The sequence below is a fragment of the Bufo bufo genome, chromosome 8 (genome assembly GCF_905171765.1).
Source record: "Bufo bufo chromosome 8, aBufBuf1.1, whole genome shotgun sequence".
Taxonomy (NCBI): domain Eukaryota; kingdom Metazoa; phylum Chordata; class Amphibia; order Anura; family Bufonidae; genus Bufo; species Bufo bufo.
The window spans coordinates 86,822,722-86,839,115 of NC_053396.1; the positions used below are offsets into that span (position 1 = coordinate 86,822,722).

At 43.3% G+C, this 16,394-nt stretch overlaps 1 protein-coding gene across 1 annotated transcript; it reads left to right on the plus strand.

The window, feature by feature from the left end:
• Nucleotides 1-4,562: 4,562 nt before the first annotated feature.
• On the plus strand, nt 4,563-6,296 carry LOC120978065 (piggyBac transposable element-derived protein 4-like). Its single transcript, XM_040406301.1, has one exon. The coding sequence runs from the start codon at nt 4,563-4,565 to the stop codon at nt 6,294-6,296; it is 1,734 nt and encodes a 577-aa protein (XP_040262235.1).
• The last annotated feature ends 10,098 nt before the right edge of the window (nt 6,297-16,394 follow it).

Below are 16,394 nucleotides of genomic sequence, written 5' to 3' on the forward strand. Positions count from 1 at the left end.
CACCACCAGCCTGCACAGTGGTAACAAGGCATGATGGATACATGTTCTCATTCTGTTTACGCCAAATTCGGACTCTACCATTTGAATGTCTCAACAGAAATCGAGACTCATCAGACCAGGCAACATTTTTCCAGTCTTCAACAGTCCAATTTTGGTGAGCTCGTGCAAATTGTAGCCTCTTTTTCCTATTTGTGGTGGAGATGAGTGGTACCCGTTGGGGTCTTCTGCTGTTGTAGCCCATCCGCCTCAAGGTTGTGCGTGTTGTGGCTTCACAAATGCTTTGCTGCAGTCAACGTTGCTCTTCTATCAGCTTGAATCAGTCGGCCCATTCTCCTCTGACCTCTAGCATCCACAAGGCATTTTTGCCCACAGGACTGCCGCATACTGGATGTTTTTCCCTTTTCACACCATTCTTTGTATACCCTAGAAATGGTTGTGCGTGAAAATCCCAGTAACTGAGCAGATTGTGAAATACTCAGACCGGCCCGTCTGGCACCAACAACCATGCCACGCTCAAAATTGCTTAAATCACCTTTCTTTCCCATTCTGACATTCAGTTTGGAGTTCAGGAGATTGTCTTGACCAGGAGCACCCCCCCTAAATGCATTGAAGCAACTGCCATGTGATTGGTTGACTAGATAATTGCATTAATGAGAAATAGAACAGGTGTTCCTAATAATTCTTTAGGTGAGTGTAAATAAGACTCCATTCAGACCTCAAATCAGACCTCCAGTCTCAAATCAGCCCAACATGCCTCATTTGATCAGCCTCCATGCCTCATTTGATCAGTCCCCAGTCTCATATTAGCCCCCAAGCCTCTTTTGATAAGCCCCTTGCCACTTTTGATCAGCCCACATGTGTCTTTTGATTAGCCCCCATTGCCTCAGATGTGCCCCATGCCTCAGATGACATTAAATAAAAAAAAAACACTTACCTCTCCTGCTCCGGGCGCCACCACTCCTCCCCGCCTGTGTTCTTCTTTCTTCTCCTCCGTCGGCTGTGCTGTGAACGAGCACGCACAGCATGAGGTCACAGAGCGCCGTAACACTGTGCGCAACCACAGCACAGCCAACAGCGGAGGGCCAGGTAGCGGTGAGTACAGAGCCTTCACCGTTTCCCGATCCCCCGGTACTAACGAGCTCTTCCATAATGGAAGCGCTCATCAGTATTCACCTCTAAGATGCAGGGGAATTTTTTCTCCACTTTGGGGGGGGGGGGGGGACTGCGTCTCATGGGGCGAAAAATACGGTATGTGCCATTTCAAATTCGGCTTTGTGGCAAATGAAATTCAGATCGAAGTAAACTTGTTTCATTTCAATTCGCTCAACACTAGTTGTTGGTACCATTCTTCAGCATTTGGGACCCCACTATTCATTTTTTCCAGTGTCACAATTTGTCTAAAACCAGTGCTGCTCATCTACACAACTACAATGTACTGTTCACAGCTCACACAATAGAATTTTTCTTATTTCACTATTTTTGTACTAATGTGGCAATTATATTAACACGTTTAAAGAAGCTTATCTAGCTGTGGTTTCTACGTGATTATCTTAAAGGGATTCTCTGGCCATTTTACTTAAGTGGTAGTTTGCGCTAACTTGCGGAAGGAACATCTTTTGCAAAGTACTTACCTGTCCCTCGCTCTGTGATGCAACCATCTCTGTTGCTCTAGCACAGGCTGCAAGCTCTTCCGCCTGAGACAAAGGCATCATGAATAGGGTTCGTACCGAACTTTTGGATTTTTGGACCCCGAACCCGAACCCGAACATTTCAGTAAAAATTCGGGTTCGGTGTTTGACGATTTCTTGGCGTTTTTTGAAAGGCTGCAGAGCAGCCAATGAACAAGCGTTTAACTGTGTGACCTTAGAAGCCATCACAGCCATGCCTACTAATGGCATGGCTGTGATTGGTCAGTGCAGCATGTGACCCAGCCTTTATATAAGCTGGAGTCACGTAGCGCTGCACGTCACTCTGCTGTTACTAGTGTAGGGAGAGGATGCTGCTGGTGATTTCAGGGAGAGAATAGGACTGAATCTGTGATCAGAACTTCAATATAACTTAGCGATCTACATACATTTAGTTGTGTGGGTGCACAATCTTTTTACCCTGCCTCGTGCTCAGTGACAGAAAAAAATAACTTTTATCCGTCTGTTAGTTAGGTGGGCCGCGGCTGCGGCCATTTTATGCAAGCTCAGTGCACCAGCACTGCTTCTGAGCTTTTGTGACATTCAACTCCAAGCTTGAAATACTGCACTAATAATCTGGTTTTAAAAAAACACCCTTTTTTGCCAATATACAACATCTGGTGCATTTGCAGGATTAATCAGTGTGCAATTTAAGCTAGAGATACAGCTATAATTTGCTGGGTTTTTAAAAACACCCTTTTTGTGCAAAATACACAATTTTACAGCCCTAGCTGCATCTGCACTTGTGAAATTCAAGGGTTATATACTCCTGTCATATTCAGTTATTAAACAAGCAAGCACCCGTTTTGGGCAAAAAAGTTAATTTTGCAGCCTTTGCTGCATATGTCATTGTGAGATACACCCTTTAGATACTGTGGTTTTATTCAGTTATTTGAAAAACACCCATTTTGGGCAAAAACCTCTAATTGCGGCCTAGTCTGGAACTGTTCCTGTGAAATACACACTTTAGATACTGTCTTATCTATTTATCTATTAATAAAACAACCTTTTTGGGCAAAAAAAAATTAATTGCGGCCTAGTCTGCATCTTTGCGTGTGAGATACAACTTTTACCTACTGTCGTTCTATTCTGCTAATCATGGAACACCCATTTAGGGCAAGATCCTAAATTTGAGAAATATGAGGAGAGCATCAAATAAGGGACGTGGCCCAGGTCGTTGTGCTGCTGGTGGAGCTCCTGTTGCAGGGAGAGGACGTGGTCGATCTGTGCCAGCTACATACACAATTGAAACCCCTTCCTAAGGTGCGAGTAGGCGACAGAACCCGCAGCGGTATTTGGTCGTGCCTAATGCGGCTCTACGAATGGTAAGGCCAGAACAAATACAGGCAATAGTAGATTGGGTTGCTGACAGTGCCTCCAGTTCCTTCACATTGTCTCCCACCCAGTCTCCTGCTGAAAGATCAGAGTTGGCACCTGCAGCCGATGTCCATCCGTCTTTCACCTCACTTCCTTGCAAATCAGCCAAGCAGTCTGAGCCCCAAGTCATGCAGCAGTCTCTTCTGCTTTTTGATGACTCTGTTAGCAGGGTTTCCCAGGGCCATCCACCTATCCCTGCCCCAGAAGTGGAAGAGATTGAGTGCACCGATGCCCAACCACTTATGTTTCAAGATGAGTACATGGGAGGACCATCGCAGCACATTTCGGATGATGACGAAACACAGGTGCCAACTGCTGGGGCTTTCAAAAGTGTGCAGACTGACAAGGAGGGCAGGGGTGAATACTAGGTGGACTGGAAGATGATGTGGAGGATGATGAGGTCCTCGACCCCACATGGAATCAAGGTCATACGACTGACCTGTGTAGTTTGGAAGAAGAGGCGATGGTCGCATAGAGCCACCAGCACATCAGAAGAGGGAGCAGGGTGCAAAAGCGGAGCGGCCGTCCTCTAGACAGTACGCCTGCTACTGCCCACCGCAGCAAGGGACCGAGCACACCAAAGCCAGCTCCAAGGAGTTCCTTGGCGTGGCAGTTCTTCAGACAATGTGCTGACGACAAGACACGAGTGGTTTGCACGCTGTGCAATCAGAGCCTAAAGCGAGGCATAAATGTTCTCAACCTGAGCACAACCTGCATGACCAGGCATTTAAGTGCAAAGCACTAGCTGCAGTGGAGTAGACACCTCAAAAACCAAGAAAGGTCTCTAGCTCCTCCTGCTTCCTCTTCTGCTGCATTCTCGGCCTCTTCATCCACCTCTGAAGTGACAGTGCCACCTGCCACCCCGCAAACAGAAGATCTGCCAGCAAAACCACATCCTGGGTCACCAAGCATATCCACAATGTCCCACGGAAGCAATCAGCTCTCCATCTACCAAACACTGGAGAGGAAGAGGAAGTACCCCCCTACCCACGCGCGATCCCTAGCCCTGAATGCCAGCATTTCTAAATTACTGGCCTTTGAAATCCTGTCATTCCGTCTTGTGGAGACGGAGAGTTTTAACCTCCCTGACGGTATTCCCGAGCGTGACTCGGGGTTAATTTTCGCTGCCAGAAGCGGTAACCCCGAGTCACGCTCGGGGTACATTGCAGAGGGAGCGGCGGGTGTCTTTACCTAATCCCGGTGTTCCCCGCTGTGATCGCCGGTGAGAGCTCCGGCGGATGTCTCATCTCTCTTCCTGGTTTCGTCTCTGTGAGCCGCTGCGCCTCACAGAGGCGGAACTGGGCGGGAGATTCAAAAAAAAAAAAAAAAAATACATTGTATAAAAGTCAAACACACACATAAAGTTAGGTGATACAGTGGAATCCTGTCAGATTACACTATCACCTCAGATTTGACAGATTTGACATCTGATCATTCTACACTGCCCTGGCTGCCCTTTTAGCTGTTTTTTCTAAGCAAAAAAAATATATATTTTTTACCATGGCATCAAAGCGTCACTTTAGCATCACCAAAGCGGGTTTGGATCAGATAATTGACAGCGACAGCGACACAGAGCCCCTCGCAGAATTGAGCGACAGCGATAGCGATTCGTGGAAAGATTCGTCATCCGACTCTGACCAGAGAAGTGGCGACAGCGATGAATCTTCACTTGAGCTCAGTGAGGTGCGCTCTTGGTGCCCTATTGATTGCGGTATGGATGCAGTACCACCGCCAAGATTCCCGTTTACAGGATCGCCTGGGATGAAGGTAGACGTTGATCACAATGATCCTTTGGCGTACCTAAAATTATTTCTGACGGATGACGTCATTGAAAAGATTGTCACGGAGACAAACCGCTACAAAGAGCAGCAATCCACTACTCTGCACAGCAGATTTTCCAGAACCAGAAAATGGGAACCGGTGAGTAAGGAGGACATATGGAAATTTCTGGGGCTAATACTTCTTCAGGGGGTGGTGGGGAAACCCCTGCAGAAATGGTACTGGACTACCAATAAATTGCTGGCAACCCCATTTTTTGGCACCATCATGTCCGAGTACCGATTTTCCCTCATAATGAAGAATTTACACTTCACCAACAATGAGGAATTTGACGAAGCCACACATCCAGCGCCAAAACTGAAGAAGATCTGGGAAGTATTCCAAATGATCATAACCAATTTCCAGCAGGCCTATGTGCCAGACAGAGACATTAGCATTGATGAAAGTCTGATGGCTTACAAAGGACGCCTCAGCTGGATTCAATACATCGCATCCAAGAGAGCGCGGTTTGGAATAAAATCCTATATGCTCTGCGAGTCTACAACTGGCTATATATGGAATTCCATCATATATACCGGCAAAGGAACACAATTCAACCCCAGGTACAGCGGCTATGGGATGGCAACGTCATCAGTCCTTTCACTGCTTGAACCATTGCTCAATCAGGGGTATTGTGTGACAACAGACAACTTTTACACGTCGCCTGAGCTGTACGAGTTTCTACTAAAAAACAAGACTGACGCATATGGAACCGTTAGGGCCAACCGACGTGGCCTGCCATGTATGTTTTCCAAGAAAAAACTGAAAACAGGAGAAATGGTGGCCTGGCAGAAAGGAAAGATGATGGCAATGCGTTGGCGTGACAAAAAAGACGTGTGCCTAATGAGTACAGTACATAACACCTCCACTACCACGGTCCACACAAGAGCTGGGAAAGATGTCATAAAGCCACAACTTGTGATCGACTATAATAACACCATGGGAGGAGTCGATAGAGCCGATCAGGCGATGACATTCTATCCAGCTATGCGGAAGCAACAAAAAAAATACTACAAAAAAATATTCAGGCATCTCCTGGAACAATGTCTGTGGAATGCCTATATACTGCACAGAGGAAAGAGTGACAAGCCTCTTGTTCACTCTGACTTCATCTGGAAGGTGGCGGAGCAGATTTTTGTGAACTACCAAACGCCATCAGTGGCCGTGAACAGATCTGGACGTCGCGCTGTTGACGTTGTAAACCCAGAGAGGCTGACTGGTCGTCACTTTATGGATTACATCCCGCCAAGCGCAAAAAAGGCAGCACCTACAAGGATGTGTGTAGTTTGCTGCTCAAAGCGAGATGGAAATGGAAAAAAAATCCGAAAGGAAACCAGGTTCCATTGCCCTGATTGTGACGTTGGTCTATGTGCAGTCCCATGTTTCAAAATTTACCACACCCAGGATGTTTACTGAATTTTCTTTTGTTTGACAAATTTTATTATTTATTACATTACTGAATAAAATTATATTATTTATTAGATTATAACTCATGATTTTATTTTTTCGAACTTTATCACATCTGAGAGGTCTACTAGAGTCTTTATTGGTCAGGTTTAAGTAAGTAATTACTAAGAATTGCAGGCCTACAATACATAACACCAAATTTCCATGCAAAAAAATGGTACCGCTTTTGGAACAAAATTCCTGACATAATCATACCGCCAGGGAGGTTAAAGGCCTTATGGTGGTGGCTGTCCCACAGTATGTAGTGCCCAGCCGCCACTACTTTTACAGGCGAGCCATCCCTTCCCTGCACAACCAAGTGGGGGACAAAATAAGGTGTGCTGCTCGCCTGTCAGCGCTGCAGCGTAACTTCGGCCTTCCTGCTCACCGCCTCATATGCGACGTGCCCACAAGGTGGAACTCATCTTGCACATGCTGGACAGACTGTGCAAGCAGCAGCAGGCGATAGTGGAGTTTCAGCTTCAGCACGCACTGGTGAGTCGCTCTGCGGAACAGCACCACTTCACCACCAATGACTGGGCCTCCATGCGAGACGTGTGTTCCTTTTTGCGCTGTTTCAAGTACTCCACCAACATGGCCAGTGCCGATAACGCTGTTCTCAGCGTAACTATCCCACTTCTATGCCTCCTTGAAAAAACGCTGCTGGCAATGATGGAAGAGGATGTGGCACAGGAGGAGGAGGAGGAAGAGGGATCATTTTGTAGGGTTTCCGGCCAGTCATTCACAAGTGGCTCCGAGGGTGGGTTCCTGCACCCACAAACGCCAGGTACACAATTATTCAGCCAGGGCACAGTTCTGTAGGATGACGAGGTGGAGGATGAGGAGGACGGATGTGGATGTGGTCTCTCTTTTTCACGCTCCCTCTCCGGCGTGGAACCCTGATTCGCCGATAACCGTGATCAACATGTAGGCTCAGAAAAGAACATCCAAAGTTGATAGAGAAGATATCCAAATGGATGGCGGACTTCACAGGGACGTGCGATCAGGCAGAAGTTATCTAGAGTCAACAAAGCGGCAGCAGGGCCTCTCCTGGCTAACGTTTCCAAATCCAAAATACCACAGTGACATTCCCTATAATTTTTTATTACTCATTCCAATAACAGGGCATCTTAAGAGTTCTGTATTGTTATTTATCGTCACTACCTCCCCGAGTCGGGAGTGGGTAATTGCCGCGCGCCCCCTACTTTCCTCAAAATTCTTCCGTTTTAATAGCTTCTCCCACATTTCCGCTCGATCACAATTAAATTTCATCCATTGATCTCCCTTGAATGTGGTCTCTCTTTCTCACGCAGCCTCTCCAGGGTGAAACCCTGATTTGCCGATAACCGTGATCAACATGGTTAGCGCAGAAAAGAACATCGAAAGTTGATAGAGCAGATATACAATTGGATCGTGAACATCACGGGGACGTGCGACACGGTGGGACAGTATGTGAGCACACGCCTACATGAACTGACTGACAGGGCTCAGCCCCTTCAACTACTGGGTCTCCAAATTGGGCACATGACCTGAGCTTGCCCATTACGCCTTGGAGGTGCTGGCCTGCCCTGCAGCCAGTGTATTGTCTGAACGTGTGTTTAGCACGACTGGAGGGAGTTATCACAGGTTATATTTCCCAATGTTTTGGGGTGTACCCTAATTTAAAAAAATAAAAATGTAATTAAAACCAGTGTAGGCTACCTCCTTCTCCTCCATCGCCGCTTCCACCTACACCACCACATCCACCGCCTCCTCAACCTCCTACTCCATATGGACCTCGTCCTCCTAGATCAAAATTATTATTTTTTATTTTTACTTATTTTGTTATTTAAAGTCATTTCCCTATGCACTTTTGTTTGCAGAGCACTTGCCATGCTCTTAACCACATTTTGCTGGCATTTGCAGCCCTCTAGCCCTTTCCATTACATTTTTACAGCCATTTTAGTGCTCGGTCTTCAATGGGGTTCGGGGTCAAGTTCGAACTTTTTTGTGAAGTTCAGCCAAACCCGTCGAACCCAAACATCCAGGTGTCCGCTCAACTCTAATCATGAAGTAAGGGAAGGGAAAGTACTTTGTAAAATATTATCCTTCTGCAAGTTAGTGCAAACTACCACTTAGGTGAAATGGCCAGAGAACCCCTTTAAAAACATAAGTACTGCCACATGCCAAAAAATGATACAAAATTGAATGACTAGGAACTACGTGACAATTATCTGATTGATAACAGAAGTGTCTCAATAAAGTCTCAAACTACAAATAGAGATGTTTTATGCTCTAGAATTAGAGGATTTCCCAAACAAATCAGTTCAGAAAGAGTTAATCCTCTTCCCACAGTCCTTTTCTCTCAATCCCCCTAAAATCCCCTCTTTTTCTTCTTTTCATTTTTTTCAATCATATTGTGCCCTCCTGAGCCGGTCTTTTGTCTGAGTAATTATTAGCTTCACTTTCCGTTCAGAGCTAAATGCTTTGTGTTCTTTGGTTGCGAGTTCTACCCCAATTATCTCCCTCCCAATTAAGCAACCTCAAATAATTGTGTTCTGTTTTCTCGAGGGCTTTTTGTGTTCCCCAAGAGAGTCAGAGAAATCAGTAACCCCTTTAGTGCCAAAAAGACCAGTGGTGACCTATTATGGTATGGCTTTTGCATATGTATTGAATTTCACACCCTTCATCGCTGTTTTTCAGCTTGTTTTTCCTATTTTATTTGTCCTCTTGTTTGCTATCAAAGCTGTGGTGGAGTGTCCATTAAAATTATGGACTCGAATGTGCCCGCAGTTGACTCACATGGAAAGCATTTGCAGAAAAGCAGGCATTGTTTCTTCTAAAATCCTTTTAGTAGAACTCATATTTTAGCTTGTTTGCCGTGATCTTAATTGGTCACCTAGGAATGTTGAAGTATGTAGTATTATAAGGTTATTTTCCCTAACTTTTCAACAGAGGCTCAATACTGCCAGTGTATCAAAGGAGAAGCGGAGCAGTTGTAGCTCATGGTGATTAGTCAGTACTGCTTAGTCACATATCATCATAGTTAATCACAACAATATTCCATAGGGATCTTTTCCGTATCTAATAAAACCTAACCTTGGCCTTGGGGTTCTATCAGTATTGTAACTTGGGTGGCTGGGACTGAGCTGATTACAGATGTACTAAACCAAGCTACATAAAGGTTATATAAGATTATTAACGTAACCTAAAAGTTGAGTTTTAATTAAAGCAATGCTCTGGTAGATAATGAAAGTGATATTCTGCCCAAAAGTGTATCAATTAATGGTCTTTAAGATAAAAAGAATTTGTGCACCCACAAAGCCTCTTAGGTATCATGAAATATGCCAGCTTACCTATTCATAAAATGAATATCTACAGACCACAAACATAACTGAGTTTAAGTTTACAATTTACTATTTGTCACATAGTACTATCCAAGGAAAATAAGCGACTGGATATAGATCTATGATTTGATGTGATGAACACTATTGTAATCCTGTGAAACACTCTGACACAAGGGAGTATGTACCATAGAAGCAACCCGTGCTACAACTATGGCAGCCTCCAGTTAAGACCAATCTCATCTCCTTACTCAGTATTTTATTTCAACCTACACCATTACTCCAAGAAATTCACCAGGATAGCCCCATCAATCCATCAATCCATAGTGTTTTTATTTATAATATATTAATATATACTGGGCTTTAAATCCTTTTTTAATCCTTAGTTAAAGGGGTTATCCCATGACTAATGTAAACAATTACAATCAGTCATCATATAGAACATGGCAATCTCTCTCAACAAAGAACCAACCCTGTATCTCACATGGATCCAGAGATCTCCCCATTCATTGCTCTGCTAGATTTATATCAAGCTCAAGGGGAGTGTCTTTTCTGCTGAGCTCAGGGGGCGTGTCCAACTCTCCCTATCACAGCTCAGGAGGCAGTTGAAAGATGAAACTGAGCATGTGCGGCCATCTCAGTGAGCAGGTCAAAGAAATACGGAACAAAAACTGCCGGTGCCACACAGATGCGTTTTATTTAATAACTATGGTTATGCTAAATTTTTAATTACATGCAATTACAAAAGCATCCAGATCCAGGTGCTGGTTTAAAAACTGGGACACACCCTTTCATTAATTTGCATTTGTACATATACCTTCTGGGCTCCTGTACAGTTCTGGGCTCATGTAAACAAGGGAGACATAGAAGAGCTGGAGAGGGTCCAGAGGAGGGCAACTAAAGTAATAACTGGAATGGGGGAACTACAGTACCCTGAAAGATTATCAAAATTAGGGTTATTCACGTTAGAAAAAAGACCACTGAGGGGAGATCTAATTAATATGTATAAATATATCAGGGGTCAGTACAGAGATCTATCCCATTATCTATTAATCCCCAGGACTGTGACTGTGACGAGGGGACATCCTCTGCGTCTGGAAGAAAGAAGGTTTGTAGACAAACATAGAAAAGGATTCTTTACGGTAAGAGCAGTGAGACTATGGAACTCTCTGCCTGAGGAGGTGGTGATGGTGAGTACAATAAAGGAATTCAAGAGGGGCCTGGATGTATTTCTGGAGTGTAATAATATTACAGGATATAGCTACTAGAGAGGGGTCGTTGATCCAGGGAGTTATTCTGATTGCCTGATTGGAGTCGGGAAGGAATTTTTATTCCCCTAAAGTGGGGAAAATTGGCTTCTACCTCACAGGTTTTTTTTTTTTGCTTTCCTCTGGATCAACTTGCAGGATAACAGGCCGAACTGGATGGACAAATGTCTTTTTTCGGCCTTATGTACTATGTTACTATGTTACCTTCCTTAATACTATCCAGCTACCTATTATACCACATATTTGTATTAAATTGCCATTTCTTACCAAAATATTTAAGGGCAACCTTCATTTACCTTGGCAGCTACAGTGTTACCAGCCACATAGTGTTCAGATGGATGTGCAAAGAAATCAAGGCATTTTTTTTTATCCATAACAACCCCCCTTCCCCATTGGTTCCCTTAGGCAGCAGCCTACTCTTCTCTGATATGAACCCACACTGACCTCGTCCATTCTATTAGGGTCCATTCACATGACCATATTTCTGGGTCCCCGTCCATTCCACAATAGTTTCAATGGGGCCACAAAAGATGCAGACAGCACACCTTGTCTTCTCCGCAGCTGTAGTTCGGTTCCGCAGCCCCGCAAAAAAGATAGAGCATGTATTATTCTTGTCCACAATTGCAATCACAATTTGCGTACTGCAAAACACTTATGGTCATGTGAATGGACTCTTATCCATCCAGCTAGGTAAAAAAGCTACTGCAGGTGTTCACAAATGTCTTCTACAAACTATTTGAAAAGAAGGGGCGTTGCAAGTGACAGACATTCATTAATGGATAGAACGGTGTAAGCGCAAACATATTTATTGTGGATGAGCTTGTCCCTCTAAACCATATCTATGAGAGAAGCCATTTGATCTTAGAAGCGTCTCCTATATTCTTTGCTCCTCTAGATACCTCTCTAGCATGTCCAGTCAGTGTTGTGTGGCTGGAAGGTATAAAACCTGAAGTCTAGAGATTTTTCTTTTTACCTTTACAATAAATTGATGCTGTTCCATTAGTGATTGTGCATGTGATTGGTCTAAAAAGAACCTGTAACCTCTTCTGCATGAAATAACAAGTGTGAAACATCTACTCTTATTACTGCAAATTGTTCAATTCCTCTATATTATTTGTACAAGTTTCGGAATTAGTTGCCATCAGTCTGTTATAAAGGTCCATCTGAGTGTTACCAGTTCCCTGCACATTCTGTCACTATCCAATCAGTGGTAACAGTGTTAGACTGTCCAGGGATACACCCTCAATTGGTAACAGTCAGATGGACCATTATTACAGACTGATGGCAATTCACTTATTAACTTCTAGGAGGAATAAAAGAAGAAGAGAGAGGTGTCAGGAGAGGTGACAGGTGCGCCTTAAATTACAGCTCAGACTTCTCTCCTTTCATTGTCTACTCTGAAATTTCTGCTTTGTAATTTAGAAGGTTACACATGAAAAATGAAGGAATGCATTAATATATTGAAAGGACGCAAACAATAGTGGAAGGTTCTCAGCATTCTGTCACATCTTAGAACAATGATATGAAGAACAAGCCTGCAAAGCTCCTTCGTGTTTTTTAAGCAGCGGAGCACCAGGCATCCACTCTGAATACCGCCTAACTGGAAAACGCAAATGGTTAAGACCAATGTCCCTTTAGTTTATGGCCTGAATAAATTGGAGGGCAGTGTGACAGTAATCACAGAGCAAAGGACTGCAGAGCCAGAGTATGGGGCAGAGCAAACCTCATAAATATTAGGAAGTGAATGAGGTGCTTTGTCGCACGTGGATTCTTTTGCCTTGGTCCAAAGTCAACATTTCCTCCCGTGGCCTCTACTCCCACTGAACCCGCCTCCATCCTAAATTGGCAATTTACATTCTTCACAGCTGCTCCCAAATATGTGTTAATCTCTCAATCCCTTCTGTATTCCAGGGAAGTGGGTTACCTAATGCAGAAGCCTCTCAGCAGGCTGTCACAGCTCCATGCAGAGGCTGCATATACGGCTCACACAGCAGAAATACATCTCGCAGGCGTAATAAAAGAAAATAGAACATTAAATAGCCGGATCTCCTGTGATGCTCCATTTAGACACACAGTCCCCTGTTCTGCTCTCCGCTAGACCCAGTTATGTTGTTTTAATCACCTGCAGGGCTGTTCTAGCTACTCTCTGACATGGTAACACAGACTGGTTATATTGGAACACTGACTGGGTACATTATGAACATGACTGGTTTCTGCAGGCTGTCCCTAACAAATGAAACCACTTAAGAAATACTCTATGGTTACACAAACAAAGGATGTGTAATATCCGTGCAATCCAGCAAGGAAAAAGAAGTCAGTCTGACTCTAAGTTGCAATGAACATTTTCAGGATTACAACAAAACGGAGAAACAGAACATTATGAGAAAAGCTCCACTATAATATAACAATCAGCTTTTTATTTTTCAAATAATATTGCAATAAATAAAAGTACAGTATAATAGGATGTTTTTAACCCTTTCAGTACCGGGCCACTTTTCACCTTAAATCCCAGGCCGATTTATGCGGTGATAACTTTGGAACGCTTTTACTTATCCAAGCCATTCTGAGATTGTTTTCTCGTGACACATTGTACTTTATGACAGTGGTAAATTTAAGTTGATATATTTCACCTTTATTTATAAAATAATCCAAAATGGAAAAAAAAAATGGAAAAATTCAAAATTTTCAAAATTGGAATTTCTCAACTTTTAAGACAGATATTAATACCTCATAAAATGGTTATCAATCAACATTCCCTATATGTCTGCTTTATGTTAAATAATTTTGCAAATGTCATTTTTTTTTTTTAGGATGTTCGAAGGCTTAGAAGTTTAGAAGCTATTTTTCAAATTTTCAACTAAATTTCAAAACCATTTTTTTAAGCACCAATTCAGTTATAAAGAGATTTTGAGGGGCTTACTTAATGGAATCCACCCATAAATAATCCAATTTTACTAACTAAACCCCTCAAATTATTTAAAACTGATGTTACAAACGTTGTTAACCATTGAGGTGTACCACAAGAATTAAAGGAAGATGAAGCTGGAGGTGAAATAGCTGTACGGCGCTAGGATTTATGTCCCAGTTTCTGTCCCATGTACGACGCTGGTATCCTACGGGTTAAAGCATGCTAGTAAATACAGTAGAAGTAGAAAATTCCATCCAAATGGAAAAAAATGTGTTCCAAATTATATATTGCTGTCACTTTGTCATTACTTATGCTGTCTTGGCGTTAAAGAGCATGAAAGGAGTTGGGTACAGTCCTAGGAGACATCTGATTGTTATAAAGTAGAATATGTAGTCCAGCATCACGGAATCCATAAATCTGGGCTATATTCAAGAAAATCCTTATGTAACAAGTGATTGCTAAAATATCCAAACAACGCCTACGTATTTTGAACAGCTACCGTGTCCTTTCTTTGGCAGTGTCATTGAGCTGTCGAAACATGTAAATGTTGTTTGGATCTTATTGCAACCACTTGTTTTGTATGGATTTTCTTAAATAAAGCCCTGATTTATGGACTCTGAGATACAAAAAAAGCTGTGTGGATTCAGCATTTTTTGCAACGTCTGGTCCATAAACAGTCCTATCCTATTTTTGGAGGAACAAGGCAACAAAAAAATGGCAAATCGCGTGTTTTTTATTTTCTGTTACGGCGTTCCCCTCATAGGAGATATTTTAATGGTTCAGACTCTTTTGGACATGGCGATAAGTAATATGTTTATTTTTTATTGTGTTTATATTTTTATATGTAAAGTTAGGAAAGGGGGTGATTTAAACTTAAACTTTTAATATTTTGGTGTGTTTTTTTTAAACTTTTTTTTATTTTAGGATCTTTTAATCCCTTGTCCTAATCATCCTAATAGAGCTCTATTAGGGTTAATAGGACTTTACACTGTCTCTGCTGCCCTATGCTTTGTGCACACAGCAGTAGGGAGCGTACCATGGCAGCCAAGGCTTCAGCAGTGTTCTGGCTGCCATGATTGGAGCCCCGCAATTACATTGCTGGATCTCCGATCGGAAGCTGCCACTACCACCAATGAAGATATTAAGGAAGAGGGGAGGGTTCCCTGTGGGCACTGCCACCAATGAATATAATACTGGGGTGGGGGGGTGCACTGTGCCACCAATGAATATAATTAACCCATTAATACAAATGTACATACTGGGCACCCGTCCTCAATGACATAGAGCAGCGATCTGCCGAGCCTTGGCAATTAACCCCTCAGGAGCCGCACCGGAAGGGCTAATTGCCACGGTTCGAGGGATCGCATGCCCTGTCATTTGTATTTAGGGGCAAATTATATTCATTGCTGGAGCAGTGCCCACAGCCTCTCCCCAGTAATATAATCATTGATGGCAGTGGCCACAGGTCCCCTCCTCCTCAGTACCATCTCCTCATTGGTGGCCAGCGGCAGCCACGTCACAGTGGGTAGGGACTGCCTCCTTCTCCACTGTGCTGCTGAGGAGAACAAAGTGCATGCTGAGAGCGTGCCATGTTCTCTAATTGATACTAGACTGCACAATACCGGTATTGTATCGATCCGAGTACAAAAGTATTGATTGGGTATCGAAAATTCTATACCCGGTGCAACTCTAATTGTATATATGTGCTTGCATATCCTCTCAGTCCTGTATTTAAAGAGTTGCATAGTAACATAGTTTGTACGGCTGAAAAAAGACATCTGTCCATCCAGCTCAGCCTGTTATTCTGTTGCCTTGAGAAAGGAAAAAAAAAACATGAGGTAGAAGCCAATTTTCCTTATTTTAAGGGCCTTAAACTCCTGTATTGATTGAAGAAAATTTGCCAAATTACGACATTGCGCGCGGTCAGCAGGATCACGTGTTGATGTCATCACTCTCGCCATAGGTTTTTACTTTCATCCACCATTTTTTGAAAAATTGATTTGTTACCACGAAGTGCAAGGAAATTCGGCTTTGTGGCAAATCAAATTTGTCCTGAAATTCAGGTCGAAGTCCACATTGGATAATTCGATTCGCTCAACACTAACTCTAACCTGTAATATCATTACACTCCAGAAATATATCCAGGCCTCTCTTGAACTCTTAGTGAGTTCACCATCACCGAGGCAGAGAGCTCCATAGTCTCACTTAAAGAATCCTCTTCTGTTTGTGTAGAAGCCTTCGTTCCTCCAGATGCAGAGGATGTCCTCTCGTCACAGTTACAGTCCTGGGTTTAAATAGATGATGGGAAGTCTCTGTATTGACCCCTGATGTATTTGTACATACCTATTAAATCTCCCCTGTCTTCTTTTTCTAAACTGAATAATCCTAATTTTGATCTTTCTGGGTACTGTAGTCCACTAGAGTTGAGCGAACACCTGGATGTTCGGGTTCGAGAAGTTCGGCCGAACTTCGCGGAAATGTTCGGGTTCGGGATCCGAACCCGACCCGAACTTCGTCCCGAACCCGAACCCCATTTAAGTCAATGGGGACCCGAACTTTTGGGCACTAA

Excerpts from the sequence above, each read along its gene's own strand:
- LOC120978065 (XM_040406301.1), top strand. The coding sequence starts at position 4,563 with ATGGCATCAAAGCGTCACTTTAGCATCACCAAAGCGGGTTTGGATCAG.